Consider the following 26,886-nt stretch of genomic DNA (forward strand, 5'->3'; position numbering starts at 1 on the left):
CGTTTCCTGACGAACGCCTCACACTTAATTTCTCTGGTATCGTAAATAATATAATTTTAGTGAACGTTGTATTTTCTACATATTAAAATTATTCGCGTGTTTACTTCTATTAATTTCATAACGATATAACCTCAGTTCTTTATGTTTTGCAATACACGTCCTAACATGCATCTGGTATTTATTAAACTCTAGACGTAAGGAAAGTCCTAGGGAAGTAGCCTTGCAAAATGTAAAATATATATCTTGTTATAAATATGTTACAAAATATGTGCAAATTATTATTATTGTTTGTCTCTAGGCTGTACAGTTAGACAAATTTTTATATTACTTGGTGACAATATTACACACCTCCTCAATTTTGAATCATATTTTTTTTCTTAATAATGCAACCCCTCATACTTCAAATCAAGGAAATTACCTTTGGATTTATATCTGAATTTTGACCTAAATTACGGACAGTTTGCAGTGGACTAGGTAAATAATGAACGCCCCACATCTGAAATAAATATATCTTCATGAAAAAAATATTGAATGGCCATAAATAACAAAAACAGCCACGCCCAGCAAACGTAAAAATCGAACCCAAATCCATATCTGAAACTTCAACATAGACAACAAGGGTTTTGTATGTACACGGAAGTTCCAAGTGAAAATAGAAAACAACAGTTCATTAGTTTAAAAAATGTAAATAGTTTTTCCAGGTATAACTACGTTAAAAGAAAAAGAAGATTTTACCTATTGTACTTATTATTAAAATACAATTTCAAATGAATATTTCATTCTCACCAACTGCTTGAAACAAAGGCAATTTCTAAATTATAATTATAAATCACAAAATCTGGCACAAACTATTTCAAAACTCTCAGAATGCAAAATCCACTCACTTTACCCAGTGATTTCACTAATCGGTAGAATTTTCTGTAGGAAAATAAAGTTACACAGTGTAGTTTAACAACCGTTGTTGTTTTTCTGTGATTGTATATATTTTTAATAAAGTGCATGAATTTACTTTCACTGCGAGAAAACTGAACGAGTTAATCGTCGGCAACAATGCTTTTTGAGTAAATTATGATATCTAAACTTCTAATTAGTTATCAAACCTGCGCCTATAAATTTAACTCACTGTCATCGGTGTGGAATAATAAAACAAATCTTCTGCAACAAGTTTATATTTAAAATAACAAATGCAGATTTTCAGTTATTTGTCGTCGGTCATTCTCAGTTGGCTGCGAAAAATTTTAAATTAAAGTTTTTGGGGGCAGGAGTGATTGATTTCCATTCTGTTAATTATGCTCTGAGTAGAGTACAGTGTATAAACACATCTCCCATGAACGAACAAACACAGTTAACAGAATATATGTGGTAAATTAATCTACAGATATAAACTGTGCAAATGTGCACTATATTCAAGTTATTCAACACGCATCGGATAAAATTCCACCAAAATACGCTTAATGGATACGCTGATCGTAGGTTGCTAGGCTTTACATTCAAGGGGCACTATTCCAAAACGGATTTATCAGTGGCTCATTAGTACAATAAACACACAATGCAAAACGCTCGACATTTTTGGATGTCTAGGGTAACAACTCACATGGATTCATAAACCTATTTTTTCGAACTTAGAGATCATAAAACGTCGAGAAAACATAGAAGTAACCAGTCGCCAGATGAATCCGATTACAATACGTCCTTAGCTTAAGTTCAGGAAGTAAAAATTTTTAATTGTGCTTATAAACTGAATTGCAAGTACATTCACAAGCTTGTGTCGGAGATAAGTCAGAATTTCATATTCGAGAACGTCTCATATTAGAGCACTTAACTCTATTTCAGAAGACATTGTCGATGAGTCACAAATTGAACACAGACTCGTTTTAGCAATACAGTGTCACTGATGCACACTAAATACAATACTAAACGTTTGTACATACACAAAGATCCGCCGCTAACTACGTTGCTTCTTAAGCTTTTATAATAATATACTTTACTGCATTTGCAAACACTAATGCATTGTCTTAATTAAATATTTTATTACAGTAACTAGCACTTCTTTCATCTCTGGAGTAATTAAATTTATAAATGGTTCGTTCACGTCACCGTTATTTTAATTTTTAACTTGAAATGTTTAAAAAATTTACTCTCACGTGAGATATTTTGTTCACTTATTATTAAGTAATTTACGTGAGTGTTTAAAAAGTAATTTGTAAATTAAGCAAAAATCCTAGATTACTTATTTTGATATTGTATTGTAGGTGCGTAGTAGAACTAAATTTATTATTATTATAGTTCTAGAAATAACTTTCCTCTTTTGAAATTTGTCTGCAGATTAAAGCTGCTTTTCTTTTGCCGCCTACCTCAGCTTTGTGGAAATCTCTAAAATTCATATCTTTGAAAGAAACATTTTTTTGCTGTATTTCGTGGAAAAAATCTTTACGCGGACATTTATACATTTCAGGTAATGCTAACGTCTATGTAATGTACATTATTTACATACATATTTCAGCTGGAAACCTAATCGTTCAACATGTTTCTGTTCTCATTGAAAGCTTTCATCCAAATACAGAATTGCTGAAATTGCTGTTGAATAATACAATACTTTGCAATGTTTATTCACCCATTATAAATTTACAACTGCTGCATCACTGCTAATTTGAGAATGATGAACCAAACGTTGCACTTCGCTAAATTCGACTACGTCCATTTTCATGTTTATTTATTTTCTTTAATGCCTTGTAAATGAAGAGTCAAAATTACACATTTCTAACTCATAAATTGAAAACCAACTGTAAAATTATTACATTTACAACGTCCTTAATTGTTACAATTACAATTATAGAACTAGTATTTATTGACGTATCCGTCTAATTGTAACACGGGGATTGGCCGTCCGGGTGTAATAATGAAACCAGACAATTGTTTTTGCCTTTAATCAGCCTTTTTACATATCATAAAGAGCACCTAATCTAGTAATAAATCCGCGAATATTTTACGGAAAGTTAAGTATTAAAAAACCGTCAAATTTATATACTCAACACTTTGGATTCTAAGTAACTGACATGCAAGATTTTTTCAAAACTGGAAAACTGCTTTGAGAAAAACCTCTCTTACTTAAGAAATACAAGGCTTTCATAAGTTTCATTTCATATTCATTCGTCCAAGTGGGCACTAATTTGTTCTGCCTTTTTCGGAGTGCGTAGCTCAACGAAAGTTGAGATGTCATAATTATTTTAACAAAAGACGTGTTTACCATGGGAATTAAAACTTATTGCTATAGGGTAATGTATGTATGAGACAGGTATGAAAACCCTGTACAAAAAAAAAACGTTCCCTCGCCCCTGAAGGAGAAATAGAAGTAGAATCAAACAAATCTAGTTTCTTAGATAAATAAAAGTTAATTTTGTGAATTTTATTTTTACGAAAATAATATAATAAGAACCATCCTGCAAATAGCTACTTTCATGATTTCTCGTTGTTTCGTGACCCCTAGTGTACTAAAAATAGGTCTCTCGTTTCTGTCTGTCTGTCTGTCTGTCTGTCTATCTGTATCGATTTCATTAGACAGATAATCTCCAATATTACGAGACTGATTGTTGTATTGATATTTTTTCGATTTAGTTATACAGGGTGAGTCAAAAAATTAATGAATGACTCAATTTATTTTATTGATAAAATTAGGGACTGCAAAACCGAATGCTCTGAAATGTTGCAGACATTTTAAAATCATTGTAAACATGGTAAATTTTTAATTAAAATGTTTGTTTATTACCCCCAAAACTTGATGACGTCCTCTCAAAATTTTGCCGAATACATCTTACCTAAAATGTGCAAACTATGATAAATTTGTACTTGTGATTTACCAGTGCATTCATATTTATTAGATTTGCTTACACCGGTGGCTCAAAAAAATTAATGAATGATTCAATTTATTTTATTGATTAAATCAGGAAAGGCTCACTCCGTGTATCCTTGCAAAAATGTTGATAACGTCATCACAAAATTTTCTAAAATAAGAACTCATTTGAAACATGCGCGTAGCATACTTTTTTACATTTACTTTAACATTACATATATATCTTTATTTTAAATTATAAGGGTTTTCATACAAATTAATAAAATTCGCATAATGTTTATTTATGTATTAAGGACATAATTAGGAAGATTATGATGTTAAAAATGTTAAAATGTTAAATGTTGAAAGCCCGACAAAGGAGAAATTAGTTTCCAAAAAAATATTTTTAACGAAATATTGAATATTTTCGGCAAGATTATGTGAATTGTGCCGATACGAATTTTAATACATAGCTGGCTATTATTTTGATGTTGTTATGGATACCACATTGTTTATTTATTAAATAATTCGATTTTCAAAATACAAACTGAAGAAGCGGAAAACGTTTATTCAAAAGCAATTTTAGAAGAATTTGTGTCATAAAGGCCAATTTATGCCCGCATTTGGGTGCTTGTAAATAAGATTATGATTCTACAATAGCATAATGAAATTTTATAAATTTTTGAAAAAGCTGGATATGTTTTACTGCACTTCAGGGGCGAGGGAAATTCTGTCGAAATAACGCTCGAGCAATTTTTATATGATAACGGCGAAGTGCTTCAGATTATATGGGCTTTTTCTGAGATCATCTGTTGAAATAAATCCTTTCATAACTTTGCAATCAATTCTGACATAAAAAGTTATAACTAACACATAAGCATAAGAGGTGGAATGTACCTCAGGGAGTTAACTATTGATTATTCATCAGTTGTTGAAGTGACGCCATCAACTTTCTGGTGAGGACATATTCTAGCGAAGTTTCTGTCATTCTTAAACCACTTTGAAACTTTATTTTTAGGACTCGGCATGTATTAATAAAGCACAAGCAAAGGCAACGTATCATACTTCAAATGTTAACTAATAGTATCTCAAGTCAAGAAAATGTTTTTTTCACTAGCAGCCTGGACGCATGCAAATGTCGACTCATTTAGTGGTAGCAAATTCAACTTTTGCTACCACGGGTTCAAAAAGAAAAATTGAGGTTATGTACGCAATGTTTGATGTGATTATTTCTTAAAAAATGAACAAATGTGTGCTACAAACATTACTTGAGTATACGCATGGTAGTTGGTAGAAGGTAGAAGATAAAATGATTAACTCAGCGACAAGTATAAACGGTTTTCTTTGTGTTGAAGATTTAGATCAAGTTTGATTAGAAATCAAAACAAAATCATGTTGCGTCAAAAAATTGAACGTTTATTTTTCAGTTTATTGTCTTATGGTTTCTACTAGTGAAAAAAATAGTATATTAACCACGGTTGCAAAGCCACTTCTAGACCTCGCACTTAGAGCCCTCGACGCTGCGCGTCTCGGGTTCTAATTTGCGCTCGGTCTAGAATGCTTGGCTCTGCAACCTTGGCTAATAATATACTATTTTTGTAAGAGCACACAAATTAAATTTGGTATGTGAAACGATTCGATACATTTTATAAATATAAAATGAAATATTTGTGGTTGAAATTTTCATCATATTTAACCTAGTTACCAAAAATAAGTTGATTAAATTTTTAAAAGTTAATTAAAAGTGGAGGTAACACGCCAACCGTTTGCAGTTATTTTCTGACGGACTACAGTAAAAAATAATGTTACTTACCTTTTATCCATTACACTTGCCTGCTTTATGTTTATTAAATATCGATTGTTTTCAAGCTATGACAAATTAATGTTAACATACCAGTAAGATAACATACTATTAAAAATATAAAATTGTAATACTGTAGTAAGTGGTGTATGCCCATCATTCTCCAAACTGCTGTTACTCTAAAATATAATATTTTTCACTTCACCAGCCTTATTACCCCCTGGTGATAACCTGTCGGAGACTAGAATCACAGTTTAAAGTCTGGCTTCGTTCTATCTCAAATATATACGTGAAGAAAATCCTCATGATTTTAGGAGTTGTACTTTACAAATAGGAGAAATACTGGTTCAAAAAATTATATTTCGAATATCAATATTCAAGTCTAGTCTGCGGTTTTAATAAAAAATTGTAAACTTGACCAATCTTTAGACCACTCTTTAACGGCCACTTTAATGCATTTTTTTAAGAAAGTGCTGCAGAGATAATATTACTACCTTGAAAAAAACTGTCAACTTTCTTGTGATACCATTTATAACCCTAAAAAATCCGCACTGAGGTGCATAGCTCCCGAAACCGTGTTTAATTCCAATATATACACATATATTTGAGCGATATATCTCAAATTTTTAAAATGTAAAAAAAAACATTTAATAACAAGAAGTTTCTCCAACCAATTTGTTGTATAGCAGCCTAGACAAGAACGATAGCAACAACCGACAAGATAAAACTTATCCAACTGGATGACACCTTCCTTTTAACATTCCCCTAATCGGGTTGTTCTACTTTCCTCACGAAACGTAGATCTCAACGTCTGCATCGAAATAGTTTCTGCCGGAGTAACTCTCTGCTACATTTTTTCCACTGCACTGTCCTACGACAGAAGACTGAAACCGCTAAAACTTTTCCGACACATACGGAATAAGAAACCCATTTGCAGCTAGAACTCCAATAGGTTGTTCAAACAAAACACTAACACGAAAACTGTCATGTTTCTCTAAAAACATTTAGGACAAATGTTCAACCCACTTTCAATAATTTTAAGTAAAAGTGAGAACTTATTTTACTAGCCTAGTATATTTAATAACTAAAATGAGACTGCTGATTTTTCGTCATAACGAAATGTGTGCAGACGAAAAAAGAATTTTTGTAAAGTAAGTTTTTTGCTGTTTCGTTAATAACTGTGCCTTTTTGATTACTGGCACCGTGATAAACTTTACAGTATTCCTGCTGTCTTTTATTACAATCGACTAAAATAATGGTTCAATTTTACTGCTACTTGTTCGGCAATATTAGTTATTTTTTGAAAGTCTTATTTATTTTCAATAATAAAGAATAAGAATAAAGACTTTTCAGCCTACCCTCGTAAATACTTCCTTGCTAGAAATTCCTGTAAGTAGCTCTTCCGCTCTTAGTCCGGATCAATATTGAGCATCTTCTATATTTATGTATCAATCTATTCTTGACTCTATTGGAAAATTTTACTTGTCAATTCTCCCTACCTTTATCTTCTTGTCAGACCATCCTTATCTCTCGAACAATAATTTATCGGCTTCTTTCCTTAACAGTAGGCTGACTCCTTGTCAGTTACCTCGGACTTGAGTCACGTGCATTGTTACAGCCAGACCCCGGCCGGAACGTGACGTTTAGCTAAAGTGCGCTATATTCCAAATTTCCTAGTCCAGGATTCAGCTGGCTTTTAAATTCCGCTTCCTTAATGAAGTCTGCAGACGACAAAGTAATGCCATCGGTATTCGGACACGTTTTCATTTACTGAAAAAATGATCTCGCTCCAGATACAAAGTTAAATAAATAAATGGATGTGTCTTTGAAACTCGTATTTTCATTTTCTCTTTGAATTTAGAGTGTTGTTTGATGAATTCTCTTTGCCTTATTATTTTACACGAATTAAAGGGTTAAGGAGTGATAGCGCCGTTTTACTTAATGGAAGCGGAACGTGTCGATGCATTTTACGCACTTTTCGCTTCTGTCTTTGCAACTGGGATTGATTCATTGATGGGCAAAGCCGAAATACAAACCTCATAAATCAAATTGAAATTCTGGCGGAGGCGCCGGGTTACGGACGGCGTGGGGCAATTTTTCTAAGGAATGTCAATCAATCTTGACGTGGTGTGGTCTTAACATATCATTTTATCCTCTTTCTAAACTGAATATTTAATATCGCTAGCATGCTCTTTCACACGTTTTGAACGATGACATCCATTACTAATGTTCTTTAGCGTAAAGGTTCGCACACAATAAGTAAGCAGATATCAAACTAAAACTTGTTATTCTGTAATACACGCTACGCGAAAGTTAAAAAGAATTCACATAATATTACGTTTATTGTTGCAATACACAGGAACTTACGTTTCTTCCTTGATGAGTACAAGGTTAAAGATTATCTGCTAGTGAGAAAAGGAGAAACGGAGAAAGATTCAGTCGTCCCGAATTGTTGACAAGATTATAAAGAAATTTTAAGACAGTGGTTGTACGTCTATCAGATAAGGGGTTTAAATTAAATCTGCTTAACAAAATATTATCATTACCATTCACAGATGGATAAACGCCTTTGATAAGATATGAAATAATTTTTACAATTTACGTTGAACACTTTCTAGACGGAGAATTGTTGTAAATTGAAAACCACATAAATATGCCGTAATCCAGCTATATTTGATGAAACAAAAGGAAAGCTAAAGCCATAGGTCTGAGACGTTACAAAAGTATCTGCAAATTCCGTATTAAATGTACCTAATAAAAAAAGCGAACTTTGTGTTTTTAACAGCTTTATATGTAAAAAATTAACTTCTCAGAATAAATCACTGAAATCACAGATATTTATTAAAAATCGGGAACTAATAAAATATGGTCAAGGTATTCTACAAAAAGTATCTATCAACAGCATCTGAATGATCATCGGTATAGTGACACTAACTCAAAAACATTATTACCTTCGCAGTGTTATAATTTAAAATATTCAATACTTTAACTATGATTTTGTCCATTTGTTAGTAGTATTTTTGAATGTTGAATCCGTTCTAAATGTTTCAACATCCTTGATAAAGATTCTATTGCTCCCAGTGCCAGTGGCTTTTATTGGCATAAACTCTGTTATTTCGTTGTTTCTTGCAATACCAACCTTTAAGTCTGGTGCCCGATATCCAATAACACAATTATTGATCAACCCATTAGCATCTGAGCAACCTTTATGAGTCCTATTCGATCAAAAATTTCTGAAAAATTTAAACACATTGTTGTTCCATATCATCACGAATCTTTGGTGAAAAATTAACAAAACACCGTCGACTATTCGATATTTTTCAAAAACTTTACCCCAAATACCATAATAACAATAGTAACAAATTCGCCTTGCCCATATTATCATCTTGTTTAGTAGGTGGACTTACACAGAGGCTATATTAAAAAAATGAGCGTCTGTGTGCGTGTGTGTGTTAGAGATATTATTATGTGTGGAATGTTCTTCGTAATTCCCTGGTTGGATCTAATATGTAATATATAACCTTACCTATTATATGGCGATCGTCTAATACTACCCATTTTGCACGCATGAAGTTTATTCATTTCTTTTCTCATTTGTGTTTACTTGATTGTATCATTATTTTTACTATAATGCTGGTTGTGTAATAAACTATTTTTGTCGGATTTCATTTCACATCAAATTTAAAAACTAATATATTCTTACTCAAAATAACCAACGAAAAGTAAGCTAGAATTTACAAAATTTTGACTTGTCCTTGTTGAAGTAGGTTAAAATAATCTAAGTGTTTTACCGACGTTTCCTAACCCTTGAAAGATGGAAAACTAGGTCGCCCGTTTTTTATACGCGCAAAATAAGCATTTTTTAAAAACAAATTTACGTGGTTTTCAAATTTAAAAAAATTGATATTTATGCGAATAGGTTTTGTTACAATTACAAAAAATTTAGTAGTTATTTGGGCATAACTTCCCTGAAGTACACTAAAACAAATGCAGCTTCTTCGAAAATTATAAAATTTAATCTTGGGTATTTTAATTTTTTTATGATAAATCCATGTTAAAATAAAGCTATGTGTGGACCAGTAAACTACAGGTGAAGATGCATGTTATGCGTATATTTGAAGTGAGTTTTCCATAACAAGTAAACAGTCATCAATTCGAACAGGTGCAGTTTAATACTAATAATAGCAGTACTGTATTCTCAAATTTTCAAGAAAATAGGACGAACCGTTCTTAATTTGATCAACAAGAAAAAGCTGGTGCCCGCCGCGTTTAATTCCAGGACTACTCATCTGTGAAGCAAGCGCGCTTACACTGTATTACGGTGGCTGTTATACAGCTTCATATTATGGATCTGAAACAAAGGCGGATTAAAAACTTAAAAAATATATTAACAATAAACAAAATCAACAAAAAATCATAAACCACAAGTCCACGAGTATATTATTTCATAAAATTTAGATAATCTTAATTACGCAATATATTTAATAAGGCGACGTCATCAAATTGTTGATAGCGATTATTAGACAAATTTTGGTTAGCGTTTTACCATATACATAATATTCCTCAGAAATATTCTCTAAACAACTTGTAATTTTGTACTGGGGCCTGTTGCACAATACTTACAAGTCTAATAATATTAGTCTTGTAAATTGTAATTTGTGGAATTTTGTTGCACAATCATTTAATAAATTTCTACAAGTTACAACTAATAGTTTTCAAACCCATTAGTATAATTTCTACGAATTTACAAGTGTTTGTTGCACAAATAAAATAATTTTCATTAGTTTGTAGAAATTTTGACGTTTCAGTAATGAAATTTCTACAAGTCGGTAGTCTCCAATAATTTTGTTTATAAGTATAAAAATATGTTGCGACACTTGTTATTTGACTCGTCTAGTGAAGATGAAGAACCAAATAGGTGGCAGGTAAACCGGAGAAGAAAAATATTTCGTCCGAGGATCAATTTCAAATTTCAAACAAGTGTAGAACATACGGAAAGATTTAGAATGTCCGCAGAAAAATTGGATTTGCTTCTAAATGAAATAGGGCCTCTACTCCTGCATAATACTAGTAAAAGTGGTGCTTTAACCCCAAAGCAACAGTTATCTGTAGCTTTACACTGGCTTGGATGTGGCGCCCAATACCACATAGTCGGTGATGCACATGGAGTTGACAAGAGCACTGTTTGCCGTACTGTTCAAAGAGTAGTGAATGTAGTGAATAATGTTCTTTTAAATCGAATTGTTAGATGGCCAGAAAATATTCCTAACGAAATAGAAAAGTTTTTTTATAGAGTCGCCCACTTCCCCCACGTTTTTTTTTTGTTTTTTTTTTTAATTTTCTTTGTTCATCGCGCTTGCCCATTTTGACAAAACTTAAAAACTATTTGACAAATTCTCTGACAGTCACAACCTTTACTAATATATTGTTTTAACTACTTGTAGAATTGTCGCTCAATTTACAAGTAATTATTTTTAGATTGTGCAATACGAATTACTAGTTCTAATATTTTGTAACTTGTAAATTGTATTTTGCAACTTGTAAAATTATTTTAATTGTACAACAGGCCCCTGATTCTAGCTACCTGCCGTTCTCGTCTAAAAAGAGATTTGAAGTTTGTTATTTCATACATAATAATAGGGCGTTATTTATACAGATTTATTCTTGCCCCTCAGGCATAATTGACAAAAAAATTAACCCTTAAAAAGTCTGAAATTGAGAAAGAAACCTGACTCCTCCACCATTGTGTTGAATGAAGTTTAATAAAATGAACTCACACAGTTAATATGCCTCATGCACCTTCATTCACCTATCGGCCAAAACCCTTTTATGAAATTTGTCGTGAGCTCTGGTATGACGGCAATTTTTGGCCCTCCAGAACGTGATGTGTCTTCAACAGATGTTCTTCTGCGTTTGCACTCATTAACTCAAAGGCGAATAAGAAGAATATGAATCTCCCAATGTAGGAAAAAACTTTTCATAGATTTTTTCCAAGTTTTCACATCTAAAAAGAAGAATTGAATCACACTACGAATTGCAATTTTCTCTTTTTTTAACTAAAAACCACTCGACACACTAGATTCGATTAATTCCTAAATGAAGAATTACCTACTGCCAGAATGACTTGACAGTATATAAACATCATCTATGGGAAACCAATTTAAAATCTACATACGCAGTTACTGCTTTTTTCTTCTTTCGCCCTCCAAGACCATGCGAAATGAGTAATTCATCACACCACCCGCGTAAGTACCTTCCCTAGTGAACCGGCTTTCAAACAAAATTATATAAAATTTATCCGTTCAGCAGCTACGGTGCAACAGATAGACAGAGAGAAATCAGCTGATGATCTTGAAACGATTGAAGTGAAATGCATTGTTATGTTGGAGCATACCTTAACGCATCTTTCCAGGGTGTTGTTTAATATTTATGTTGTGTTGTAATCATAGCATCTTAGCTATCTCCTCTATTGTAATTCTTGTAGCTATCGACACAAACTGTTCCACTTTTGCCACTATTTCTTCATTTTATACTCTTGATGATGGGTCAGTTCTTACATAATCTTCTAGGCTGATTGTTTCTCGTTTAAATTCATTGATCATCCTCTTACTGCAGAAAACGATAAGGTATCTCCGTAGACATTTTTCAGACATTTTTGATTTTCTCCGTGAAATAATTTCTTTTTTTTTTTGTAAGAAACTTGATGACCGTGCATGCTTATTCAATTTTAATCACTCTCTTTTTAAAAACTCTGTTTTATATATAAAAGCAAATCAATTAACTTTGAAGCTCAAACCTATACAGCTGAGGTAACAAGAGACTTAAAAGTATGACAGCATAAAATTGTACTTGTTTTGGTCAAAAGTAACTAATTTCGGAAAACTTTCTCTCTGTGCCCTTGTAAAGATGGATAAAACATACAATTAACCGTTTGTCACACGGCCCCTATTAAATTCTTCCATAGTGTACCCTCAGAAGTAAAACTGAATATAATATAAATAGAAAAAGCTATCCCGTCATTCCCATGCAAATACGAATTCTTAGGGTTAGGGTTCAACCGATAAATGAAGTGTGAGACTTTGATGTAGGTCAATATGATAACTTTATTAAATGAGTCACTTCGATGCCTGACACTTGTCACTCAAATAAACTTTCGAAGGAAATTGCCTTTTTTTGGTGTATTTTCTGAATTTATTTTAGATTGAGTAATGACAAAAATGAACTGATATGATTAATAAATATTTCTTTACCTTATTTTATTTGGACATTGTCTTACAAGTTCAACATTCAGGAGTGTTATTATCGCTTTTTTGCTTCACGTATCCCGTGTTTCATTTACAAAACTTCGTACTCATATCCTATTTACTTGGTCGATAAAAAATGCATCTCTTTTTACTTCGCGGGCGTAAACTGGAGAGATAACTATAATAATAATAAGTTCCAATTCACAATGGCTAGTTGTTATTTCCACGTTTTATAAGCACCTGGAATAAGAAAAAATTGATTCGTTTCTGTCTGTCGTTCGTTGGCGATTTTAGTAACCAGGTAATTTCAGAAACTACTAAACTGTTTGTTGGCCAAATTGTACATGGTTTCTCAAGTAAATTCTCATTTAAAATATTAATAAATAAATAAATAAATGAATAAATATATTAATATTAAAAGTCATTTTTGTTCTATTTTCATAATGTGTGCCACTAAGCAAAAACATAGATCATTTCAGTTATATTCCAAGTAACATGGCGTTTTCACTTTTCACTGAACAGTACAATTCTACACAAAGAATTTCTTGTGAAACAGTGAAAACACAAATGATTATACCACAACGAAAAGAGCATAATCAAAATCAAAAGGTTAATTTTCCTGTGAGTTGTATATCAAACCAAGAATTTTATGTACACCACAACAAGAAAAGGGAACTAGCGTTTTTAAGTAAACCGCAAATTTTACGCCATAGTGTTACATGTTTTTCGCATTAAGCAACCGAAACTAAATTTGCCCAATTCCATCAAGCTCTGATGTCCCAAAATTATTTATTAAAGTCACACCGTAAACCGTATAAATCAATTTGAAATTTTAGAACAAGCGACTGGTTGCATGACCACATGGGGTGTTTTTCCGGCAAAATGTCACTCAATCTTGACGTGACTTAACATAAGCTCCCTACTCCATCACCGTTTGTTACAGCACTAATTCGATCATTCACTTCTGCGAATAATGCAGCTAGAATGTCTGATGAATTGCTTTTTCTGTCTTTATCCTTTCCTCTGTACAGATCTGCTCCTAACTAACCCTGAGTTTACGTATGTGCATATTTTAGTAACTACAGTCCAACAAAGGGATTCTCGCACCACATATGTGGTCATAGGTAATTTGCAAACAATTCATGTGCCTTTATAACTGCGAGCTGTTCTACGTAAAACATGCGGTAACTAACAGTATTATTTATTGATTAACTGAGTTTATGGTACTTTGGCAAATATTAATTCTCTGAACGAGAACATTTTTTTTTGAGAAAAACATTAATCATTTGTGATTCCGCCTAAACTTGATTTTACCGTATACCATCTGTCGAATATCGATCGAAATACTCACATTTGGGTTCGTTCTTTTTTTAGAAAATGGTAGACAACAATAGATGTAAAGATATCTAAGGCCATTTATGTTTTTCTACACTATTAATAATAAATTAATAAAACACTAGTTTTATTATAGCAAGAAAATGGTTACAATGGTAAAGCGAATCCTAAAAAATGACGGGTATGGACAATTTTGTTAACAAAACGGAGCACATCATGCAGTGAAATAATAAACGTTGTTCTTATAGATACAAACACTAAAACAGCTTAGAAAAGAAAACTCAAATCAGAACAACAGTTATATCGGTGAATAGCATACTATTTATTTAAATGTATACATATTAATATAATGGTAATAAATGTAATGAAAATTGTTGTATTTACCTAATGCTTTCTTGAATGGAAACCAAATGAAAGAAATCGTTTCAACTTTTATGGCTGTCGCTTGTCTTTGTCAGAGTTTTTCACGCCAGAACTATTAACAATGATTATCCTTTTATACTTTCAGTCTTATAAAATTCCCCAAGCATATTAAAACATTCAGGGTGGATATATAATATTCATAGAGTCTGTAAATAAAGATTATGCAATTCGCTGTTGCTGTTATTAATAATGCAGTAGTAAAAAAAGAGACGTCATGCCATCAAGCACTTGAAGCAAGATTTTACACGAGAATTACGGCGCATCTAACTTTAAAGTCTTAAGTTAAAAACAAAAAGAAAAAAGAAACTCCGACACAACATCACGGTCATTTTGGGTAGTAAATAAATCTACTGTGTGGCTAGGTGTGTTTCTCCCCCAGACGCTTGACGATAAAACTGGGTTACGGTTTAGAAAAAAAACCGTAATTGTCTTATTTTTTCTAGTCCAGCATTATGTGCGGGTGAAATTAAATCGTTTTAAATATCCTACAATCTGATTTGAATATTTAATGTTCAACGTTCATTTGTTTTGTCTGCGTGGTGAAAATTAATTTAATTTTTGTAACAAGAGGACTGTGATGAATTTATTAGCACAATTATTTGCGACAATGTTGTCAAATCTAGTCACTTCATTTCAAAATTTTCTTTAGCAAGTTTGATAGCTTTTATAACGTTTTAACAAAATTAACATTTTCTACAGATGTAATTTAAATTTGGAAATTAAATTTCTTCTATACGAAAAATATAAAAAAATATTAATGACTGAAAATATTACAGTATGATACATAAAGATCCGTACGAGAATCTCGAAAAAAATATATAGGTTGGCACTAAAAAAAGTTGAATGTCGTAGAAAAAAACAAATGAACCTTAAACATTAATTTTTCAGATATATTCTGAATGCACATATTTCAGTAGCATTTCTAGTTGTTCTCCTTTAGCTGATAGCTTACAAAAATTCCATGAGCCATGCATTTTGTGATTTTATACGATGTTGGTTGTCAACACATTCGCTTTCCCGATTCCCGAAGAAATCTCGCACAATTTATCTTGGAATATTTATTATTCTGCATCTGTTGGTATATATGATTAAAGTCATATTCCTAGAGGTGTCATTTTTCTTTGTTATATATCGCATGATACTTTGAAGTTTTTTAATTTTTTTAATAAATATTTTTTATTATTTTTACTTCCCGAACGTAAGCTAAGAAAGTATTCTAATAAAGTCCATCCGATGGACGCTTTTACGACATTTAATGGCCTCGAGAGTACGAAAAAATAGATATCCCATTTCCGTCTGTCTGTTGTCCGTCTGTCGTCTGTCTTTCAGCTGTGTCGATTTTTATTAGACAGAACTATTGGACCTATTGTTGTCAAATTTTAGATATCTGTCAGCAATATCGCGCAGATGGTAAAACACACAACAACAACAACAACAACAACAACAAACACAATTTCTCTAACCATACGCATCAACATTTTGATGACGTAATCTCAAAATTTTGCACAGTAGATGCTGTTTAAACTTTATAAAATTACATACTGCTGTACTTGTGGTTTATAAGTGTGCCTTGATTTTTTTACGCTAGGTAGCCAGATTTTTGCAAAAAAATTTAAATTGCATAATTATATTTTATACCAGTGCCAGTGTAATAGGAAGCAGTCAAAGTGATCGCTTAACTCAGTTGTAGAAGCATTGTACTAATAACAACCAAGTTACTGGTTCGATCCACTCATGCCCCCCCTTTTTTTTTAACTGTAACCTGTATTGTCCATATATTTAACGTACAGGGGTTTTCATAAAAAAATAAAATCAAATCAAATTTTATAATACATATTTCGAAGAATAATAAATTTAGACCAATCTTTTTTTAAAGATACTAAACATTGCCCATTCTAATATATGTATTTTTTATTACCCCTTTTTCAGATGCAAACTGTGCACATCTGAGCTAAAGTGACTCTAAATTTAAAGATTTTTTTTGCGAACATATATTAGTTTAAATAATAATGCTTAACTTGTACGGGGTGTTAAAATACATTATTTACATCTGGTGGGAATGAATTACTGTGCCGCCTCATTTGAGTTCTTGCTAAATTAATTAATCTGTGAATTAGTTATGTTACAAAACTTTGAATGAAATTTTAACGTTTATCTCTTTAATTCACAAGGGATACAGAAATATATGGACTCTAGAAGAAAATAAATTATTTATAATCGAGGTTCATTTTCGGTCTGGTCAAGAGGTTGATTGAGATGAAAAGTCGTATTCACAGCCCTCTAGTTGTAAATCCTTTACTAATACCCTAGATATTAATCTAATTTATTATATTAAAAATTACAGATAAAAACAATTTTTACAAACAATAATGGGCATTTCGCACATTTTTGCAACATTTTGGTGATTTTTTCGTAGTTTTCAATATAAAATCTGTTACGGAATTGAATGCAAAAAATTTAGTATTGTTACGAAATTTTAAATATAACCTTTCGTTGTATGTACATATAATACGAGAACAGTTTTTTTTAAACAGTTTATCGTTCTCTTCTTTTTAGCATTTTGGTGAAATTTTTCATTACGTATATTTAAAAAATACATTTCTCTATGATTTATGGAAATTTCGTAATACAGTTTTCACCACTGTTTTCACCTTACAGAAGTGTCTACGTTATCCGGGAAACATTATCGTTTTTTTTTGTCGGAAATAAGATTCTAAAAACTAAAAAAAAATTGTATCGAAGAAGCTGCTTTTGAAGAAAATCGACAATGTTTTCCACGCAACGTACAAAACTTTATAAGCTGAAAACAGTGGTGAAAAGTTAAATTACAAAATGTTATACAATTAATTTTTTTCACCAAAGATCTGGATATCGGGGGTAAAATCTCAACAGGGTTCATAGACCAAAGTGCAGGAGTATGTATTTTATAAATTTAATTAACATTTGCTATTATATATTTTAGAGATGACGTCAACTCATCGTTGTGGGGGACGATATTCCTAACACACATATAAAATTGACAACAATCGGGCGGTGATTTTGAAGACTGTGTAATTAAAATAGATACAGGCAGAAAACGGACGGTAACGGTAGATTTATGTTTCCCTAGTCTAAGAGCCATGAAATGTCGAGGAAATTGTGAAGTAGCCAGTCAGATGGTGGACTCTATTACAGCACTTCCTTTAGCTTCTGCTGGGAAAATAAAATTATAATTTTAAAAATTATGAGCAGCACGTGTCGTATTATGACAAAATCTTAACAAATAGTAATGAACTTTTAACACCAATAGTCAATGGTGGCTAAACATTCTTTTATAATAAAAGCTTTGCTTGTGAGCTACACATACTCGTACACACCACAAACTAAACGAGGACTGAAATTTAGATTTATTTATAACAATTTTAGATTCACTAAACTTCACCTAATAATCTTTTAAAAGTCCAAATTACATGACATGATCCTACCTTTGATAATTATAGTTTTCTCCCTGTTATATCCCTTTCTCCTCCACTAAATGTTGACAAGGTCGGCCGCTTTCTCCAAGAAAAGTCAGTACATCTAAATAGGGTCGAACAACCCACTTCCCTAGAGGGATGACTAAGTTGTTGTGGCCCCACATGACGTCAGCTGAAGGTTGTGAGGTATTAGGAATATTAAACTTAATTCGTAGTAAAGTTAAATTAATAAATAAGCCGTTTGTATCAGTGCTTGCACAAATTTAAGATACAAATTTAATGTATTATCAGCAGTAGGTACATAAAAAACATTTTTAATTTTATTAAAACTTTCTGTAAAATCTCTTATATCATACATCTACTATACTACATGATCTCTTAAACGTAGAAATTGTAATATTTAATAGAAACTTCAAAACAGTTACATCACTTTAAAACATCTTAGTACAGTTGAACATAAGTTTCAACTTGAATTTTTTTTAATAAATTTTATTAATTTTTGCGACAAAACATATTTCTCCAAAATTCAGTTTGACAAATTGTATGGAAAGTACAGATTTGCAAAAAAACTACCACCAACAAAATCGTGCTTTTAACTGAAGCCAAATAACAACTTTATGTTTTTTATGTGATCACCTGTATATTAAGCAGTCTAATTCGCTCTTTTACACCTATGTGCCAAACTCTTGTTCTATTTGAGAATATGATTCTGGACAGAGAATGCTAAATCTGATTGAGTACACTTTATCTCTCTACGAGTTAAGTTATGGTCTATGCTCAATATTGATTATTACTAAATAACCGACCATATTGTTTCTGCAAATCCGGACTAAAGAGAATGTAGAAAGTCAACATTGTAGATTCATATTGTACTCACGATTTTGTTATGAGCTACCGCAAACAGCAAACTACTCTCCTCGAAAGGAAAAAAATTGTTTCATATTATTTGACAGAACCTCCCATATGCCTGAAGTACAGTCAAACAAATCCAGTTTTTTTTTTACAAATATTTGTCAATAGTACCAGTCACAGTGCAAGAAAAAAATGTACCATGAGGAGATCGACCCCGCGAGCATAACGCTCTAATCAACTGAGCTACATGCAGCTGATGCTTTGTGTTCCCTTTGTATGAAAATTTCTTATAAAGTTTGAATTTTTTTGCGAACATCTGGATGCCTAGGCTAAAAAAAAATAAAACCCAATTCATAAACCACAAGTACAGGAGTACCTTATTTTATTTAAATGACGTTTCGCGCGCAAAATTTTGAGATGACATCATCAAATTGTTGACGGGGATGGCCAGACAAATTTTGGTTAGCATTTTACCGTCTACAAAATATTCACAAAATATGTAAAAAATTTGACAACAATCAGTCCAGTGGTTTCGGAAATTATCTGTCTAATAAATATCCAGACAAAAAAAGAAATAAAAATAGCAAAATTTTGATATGGCGTAAGTAGTTACATATGCCGTGGCGATGACTAAACAAATTACCGTTTTACAATCTAAACGTTATTTTTGAAGTAACCTTATAAAATCACAACAATTCTCCAGTAATTTCGGTAAATATCCGTCCAATAAAATCACCAAACAGTAAACGAACATTTTCATATACCACAAACCATGAGACGTAGGTACGTAATAATAACTAATTACGCTCGGGAACTGAAAGTAATCTAGAGCTCTTCTAAGATTGAAACTCGAGGGAATAAACTAAAAATAGATTAGTATTCCCTATTTTTCTTCATAGACAAATTAATTTATAAATAAGTAACAGAAACCAATATAAGGATCCTACAGACCAAAAACCTGTGTAGTCATCTTATGATTTATGAAACAATGCTACTTAAAATATAGATTTAAAAATATATGTCAAGACAAAGCATTATTAAACTAGTAAATGTTAATTAATCAAATTTAAATTTTGAATGTTTGTTACCTTTCGTGCTAGACGAGCGACTTCGATTAAATGAAAATTATTGTGGATGAAAACAAGCTTTTCAAACCAACTTTTCTAAAATATACATCTTTTTTTCAGAACGTCATCAGGTACCTACCCTGGGTTCTAATTATTGTCATATTCAGTGGTTAACTCCCACTGACATTGTTTTAGCTGAGCAAACTTATTTTTCGAACTAACAAAACTACCACTGCTAGCAATACGAATATATTTACTTATTACTAATTCATACTTAAATTAGGTATTAATATTTAACCGACGAACAGAATTTCCGGACAATGAAATTATAATCCATCCTACCACAACAAATACAATAATACAATACCAAATAAAATGTACTATTTGAACTAGTACATAAATCACTTATCTACGTAGGTATTTGTGCAGCTGCGCATCTTTTCAAAATCGATGAAGTACCTCACATCTCGTCATTTACTTACTTCTCCAAACGATATCAAAAATAAATTCGCCAAAGACTCGCGAATATTCAAGTTGAGGCAAGACGCTTCAATTGAATAAACATGATACGTGACAAATGTGTTTTTCATGTTTCCAGTGGAAAAATTGAAGGATGATATTCTACATCCGAACTAAAACGATACGTTTCAACATAGTTTTATTCCACTTTTCACCAAACAAAGTCGGAAAGATATGATATGCGTGCGTATGCTTTTCTTATTTTTCCTGTTATAGCTCTAGAAATATACTCCCTCTGAGATTATTTCTCTTCGAACCAACCTCACAATTGCAGCTTATTAGTTTCGTGAGAGTTTGCTTTAGCGTATGATGACAATGTGGGGACGATATTTTCTACCATAGTTCTACTTATGAACCACTCTGCACTGTTCCCTTTGTAACCTATATTTTCAGAATTTTTAGTGTGAAATACTGTATGAATTATTTATTACGTAAATCGGGCAGCAGTCTTTGGAAAACAATAAATCTCAAGTCGAGAGAAACATTGAATATCACTTTAAAGCATTTTAAGTACCACACATTTCTATTTCTTTGTTACAAACATAAAAGTAATCATACATTTTTAACAGAGTTATTGATTATCATGTTTGTGAGAATGCTAGCTTCCGATTTTTTTTTATTAAGAATTATTAATAGCGTTCAAAACATGAATGTTTTGCCGTCGATTAAAATATTCTTTAGTTAAGTGTGAATAGCTCTATTGTATAGCGTAGGCACATGAAATTAGCTAAGAATTCCACATGCGGCCATGGCATTTATTTTAACGTTGGAGCACTCATTCAAAACAGATTCAGCTTCGAGTAGTCAATTTTGATAATTATAAAATGAAGGTGGTTTTTAGGATAATAGGAACGCATAAGTAGTTTTTTCTTACACATTGTAAGTATAATTTACATACTAAACCTTGGAGATGACATCCTGAAATTTCTAGTAGGGATGATCAAATTTCGGTTAGGGATCGATCAGTCTCGCAATAACCTCGAAGCATGTGCTAAATTTTAGAGCAATTGGTATTATATAAGTATTTTCCAAAATAAAAGATACAATTTTGTTTTACATTTTAATTTTTTTTTTAAACACAATTTAATTAAATAATGTTTACAAAAAAATCGAAAATTATTGATAATTGCCTCGAATTGCAAAATTTTATTTCTCTAAAGAAATAACATACCAACCTGTATAACTCAACAGAATATTTTCACTGAAAATAAAAAAAATACTCTTAGGTAAATCACCCTGTATATATGATAATAATATAATTACTAATCAGTTGATTTCTCTTAGTGCCGATAACAATAACATCCACTTCAAATTCTTCGAGAATTAAATTACTTATTCATGTCAATGTTTCCTTGCAGGCATTCAAGGATTGCGTGATGTCCGTATCATCGTTCCCTCGGCGGTGGTCCGAGGGGATGACGCCTACTTGCATTGCTACTACGATCTGGAGGGTGAACAGTTATATGCGGTCAAATGGTATTGGTATACAACGGAATTTTACCGGTACACTCCCAACGAGAAACCCTCAATTAAGCAGTTCCCTACACCCGGTCTATCTATACGTACGGAAGATTCCAACGACACTTCAATAGTCCTTGAACATGTTAATAGGTCCGTTAGTGGACGCTACAGTTGCGAAGTCTCTGCTGACGCCCCCAGCTTTTATACGTTGATCCAAAATGCCAATCTCCAGGTAAGACAACTTCTCTCCACATCGTTCCGATAGGGATTACAGGCAATTTTTTGTTCGTAGGTGGTGGATTTACCCAAGAAGGATCCTTTCGTAAGCATCAACAGGAAACGTTACCACTACGGGGATGTACTGAAGGCTACTTGTACATCAGAACACTCAAATCCTGCAGTTAACCTCACGTGGTACGTTAATGGATTGCCTGCTGAAGCCGTACATGTGAACAATAGCCGAGAGATTTTAGATGATGGACAGTATTTCACGTAAGTGGTGTTGTGATAAGCTGGAACAGCGATGAAATGTTCAATTTATTATCGGAATTATATGTGATTAGCGAGAACAAGTTGAACCGTTGTGTGCGGCTTTCGGTATTTGTTTTTATGATTCCGTCTTTACTAATGCTTCTTTTTTATTCGACTATGACTGCAAAAATATGTTAATTCCTCTTAATGTACATACATTATTGTGTTAAGCTAACGTATTAATGTAAATTAATGTTTATAGTAAGTATTTAAATAGTCGTAACTTAAAGTTATCCCCTTTAATCAACACAAGTTCAAAAACCTACGTAGTTGTTTTTATACTACGAGGGCAATTTTTAATATTATCTACCTAACTATGAAGGAAACCGTACAAAGCTTCAAAAATTATTTCTCTACCTAACAGTCATCTATACTAATACATTAGACCAGCGTTTCTCCAGCTGTTTCATTTCATAAAAAAATATAATTTGTCTGCACTTCAAAAAACGACGGTACTGCGCTTTTCAGGTCATTATCTGAGGCAAATTTCGGACTCCTGAGGTATTTTTTTCGATGTACTTCAAAAACAAGTAGCATGGTGCTAAATCCGGGCTCTAGGAGGGATGCGGTAATTCTGTTTTAATATGTGTAGACTCTTTTCACAACATGAAACTTAAAATATCTTTAAAATGGAAAAATTGTATCAATTGCAAAATTCATATTTCTTTACAAAAATGTACCATTTCAATCATGTTTTAAGTTTTTTGTTGTACAAAGATGGCTATGTAAATTAAAAAAAAACCGAGGGGCGGGGCTTAATTGTAAAATCCTCATTTTTTTACGATAAATTACCGTGAGAAATATGTTCATAAGTAATCGTCTTATACAAAGAAAACTAAATGTTTTAATTAAAAAAGAAAACCAAAAGAGAAGCCCCACCCATCTATTTCGATCTCAATCGTGATGAATTTTTCATTCGTTATTAGATCGAGGGGTGGGACTTATTTGTCTACAAGAATTTACCATTTTAAACATGTGTTAAGTTTCTTGTTCGGAAAAGATGACTACGTATATTAAGAAAAAAGGCAAAATATAAGCCCCGCCCACCCGCCCTATCTCAATTCTGACGATTTTTTTTATTCATCGTAAGCCGAGGGACGGAATTTAATTACAAAATCTTTATTATTTCTCTACAAGAAATTACCATGTAAGAAATTTTTGAGGATCGTGTTATTTACAGAATACTATGTATATTAAGAAAAAATTAAAGCCAAAGATTAAGCCCCACCCAAACCTGTCCTAATCTAAATAGTAATGAAGTTTTCATTCGTTGGCAGATATAGGGGCGGAGCAAAATATAAGCCCCGCCCACCCACCCTCTCTCAATAGTGATGATTTTTTATTCGTCGTGAACCAAGAAGGCGGGGCTTATTTGCAAAATCCTCCTTTCTCTACAAGAGAAGCTTTCATTTGTAAATGTGTAGTTTAAGTCCAAATATGTATTATCTAATTTATAAGTGTTGGAAGAAATAAAAATTAATGTGTAAAAACAAAGTATTTTTTCTTGCAAATTTTAGCATTTTTCTGCACATAATGCCAAATGTCTCTGCATACATATCTGAAGACCAAACAACTTATTGACAATATCGATCGTCTTTTCATCAGTTCTTCACAAAACCCCAAATTTTCTGCCAACAATGCCCAATGTTGTGGATCCCTACCAAATTACGTCAAAGTACTTACTACACTAGCAGTTATTTGATACCCAAGCCATTTGTTTTTGTGACCTCATTATCATAACTAGGTAGCTAATATACAAAATTGCCCTCGTACTTTTGACACACAAGTAAGTGTAAATTTACAGAATAATTATTTACTTTGCCATGAATTGGTTGAACTTTGACTGGAAATCTACACCTGATATATAATTAATTACCTACACATTTAATCAATATTACTTTTATTATAACGTCACATTTAGTGATAAATGAGATATTAAACAGTGTTACAACACAGTTACAGCACAATTTTGTTGTTAACAAATTGCCCAACCAAAACGTCAAGCAAATTACCTTACGGGGTTTAGCAGGCATGAGCTCGCTTAAATGTAAAAGGGAAATTTAACCCATGTTGAAAAAGTGCTTTTGGTTTTTGAGGAACAGTGGTTGAAGTTAGTTTACGCTAGATAAGTTTTTAACCTCAAACTTAATTTCAAGCGACACACACCCAAGGTCCCCAAAGAATTAATGTTTGGGGGGGGGGGGAATAATAAACAGAAGAGTGGCCTCTACTTCTTGAAATTTAACAGCAGATCGATATTTAGATCATCTTAGAGAACCGCAGTGCTTCCGGATCTAATTGTCACGTTTCCTAATCCAGATAATCCACAAAATTTAGATCGCAGGATTTGCTTCCAACAGGATAGGGCACCACCACATTATGACGTAAATGTAAGGATTTTTTTGGATAATCAATTTGATGGAAGGCGTGGACCAATAGAATGGCCACCCAGACCTCCAGATCCGACGCCCCTTGATTTTTTTTATGGGGACATTTAAAAAGTCGTGTTTACATGAACATAATACAAGGTAATTGCGAAAAACATGCAAAAAAAATGGGGAATAGCTCACAATATGATTATGTCACTGGGTAAAGTTCACGGTCCTAAGTGGTAGCAGTGTCTAGAAAAAATTATTTGAAATTAAATGTAAATTGTTATACGCGCCGCTTGTAATGTTTCGTGACCTACATAATTACTACAATGGATGGAACAGAGCGACTCGGATTAAGAACCAAACAAGTAACTTTATCAGGTACATTTTTAATCGCAACGTGAAAAACACGAAAAGGACCAGTCAGCATCGAGCGGTCGGTGAAATCGGTTTATGGTGCAGTTTTCCCATGCAGAGTGTGTCGATATGGTAATTGGTATGCGCGAACATTTGCATCAGAGGAACAGCAACTCCGAGATCATGGTACATTCAACCTCGAACTCACGATCGGGGCTGTGATAGGACAGAAAGAAGAAGTTGGATTTTCACAGCTTGTAATGCATTCTACATTAAAAGAACACGGTCACATCCATACCATGTTGAAAAAGTACAGGGTTTGGAGCCTGCTGATTGTCCACGTTGTGTAACTCACTTTTTATTGGATGAAATCCCACATGCTTGTCAACAAGTACGCTTTCAAGAGACGGTTTTCGATAAATGTGTATCGGTTGGATGAAACAGTTAGTTTGTGGAAATCAACAGTGTCCAGAAATTATCGAAGAGCTTCAACAACAAGCGAAAGTGGCAGCCGCTACTCCGGTGTTTTTTACATATCAACAAACATCTTGCGACGCTCTAACGCCTGTATGGCTAGTCAAGGACAACATTTTCAACGTTTCTTGTAAAAAGGCAGTAGCATTCTAAGTTGCTCTTATTTTTGTTCCAATAAACAATGTAAAATCGTTGTGGCAAGGACCAAACATGCGTCAGAATCAAAAGTTGATCATGAACAACGCGCGGAATTGTATTTCATACGCTAGAACCAGTGCTGTCGCGGCGATAGTTTGATTACAAATATATTTTTATTTTGGACTATTTCAACATACTATAACATTTCAAGATCACAAATGTGGTCTTGTGGTTGAAAAATTAAAAAGGGCATCGAGTATTATTATTTGAAGTAAAATAGTAAATTAGAAGTAGTTTTTTTACTAGCTGTAAACACTCCTAGCGACGCACTTGCTACGACCTTGTGGACCAGATCAAAGCGTCCCCGCTACTCGCCGTAAAACACACCTTACTTCAACTGGGGGATTGCAGTGGTGAGATAAATTCCCGCGTATTGATCATGAAGCATTACCAAAAAATTTTCGCACTGACCTTTAACGATGAATGAATAAATGAATGAACGAATGATAGTCAGCAAAAAGTCGGTTTTACTTTTAACTGAAACTGAAAGTGTTTACGTCGTTTTTATTCGAACGTTTTTCCAACTCTGTTTACAAGGTGGCTCAGTGCCTTCGCATCGAGGGTGGTTCATGGGGCTTTTGCCCCATTCGATTTTTAATTTGTTTTTTCTATATTTCGACCCTACTTGGGTGGGAGATGCCGTGGTTAAAATTATTGCGTATATTTCGCAGTCACCCTGTATAGACGACTTGAAAGCACGAATTCGTTGTATAATTCCCCGGAGTATTGAAAATTCCGTCAATCAGGTCTACCATTGTCTGGGTTTCTGTCAGATAGTAAATAGGGAACAGTTTGAACCATTTCTATGGCATAAATTTTTACTCCCACGTATTGTTCTGTTAATTTAATATTTATCATTAAAATCATGTTTATTTTGTTTCTTATTAATTTTCTCAATTTTGTTATGCAACCCTTACATCAAACTACATTTTCATATGCAGAAAAGTAAGCTTCATCAAATAATGCAA

At 32.7% G+C, this 26,886-nt stretch overlaps 1 protein-coding gene across 1 annotated transcript in view; it reads left to right on the top strand.

Moving 5' to 3' along the window:
- LOC135123728 (uncharacterized) overlaps positions 1–26,886 on the top strand; it is a 498,763-nt gene that overhangs the window by 398,147 nt on the left and 73,730 nt on the right. Inside the window, exons 2-3 of the mRNA XM_064048592.1 lie at positions 21,884–22,218; positions 22,279–22,478. Of these exons, the coding sequence (XP_063904662.1) occupies positions 21,884–22,218; positions 22,279–22,478 (535 nt within the window). The remainder of the gene's footprint in view (positions 1–21,883; positions 22,219–22,278; positions 22,479–26,886) is intronic.

This window comes from Zophobas morio, unplaced genomic scaffold, assembly GCF_036711695.1.
Source record: "Zophobas morio isolate AGI-343-1 ecotype UQ-CSIRO unplaced genomic scaffold, CSIRO_AGI_Zmor_V1 ptg000006l, whole genome shotgun sequence".
Classification (NCBI taxonomy): domain Eukaryota; kingdom Metazoa; phylum Arthropoda; class Insecta; order Coleoptera; family Tenebrionidae; genus Zophobas; species Zophobas morio.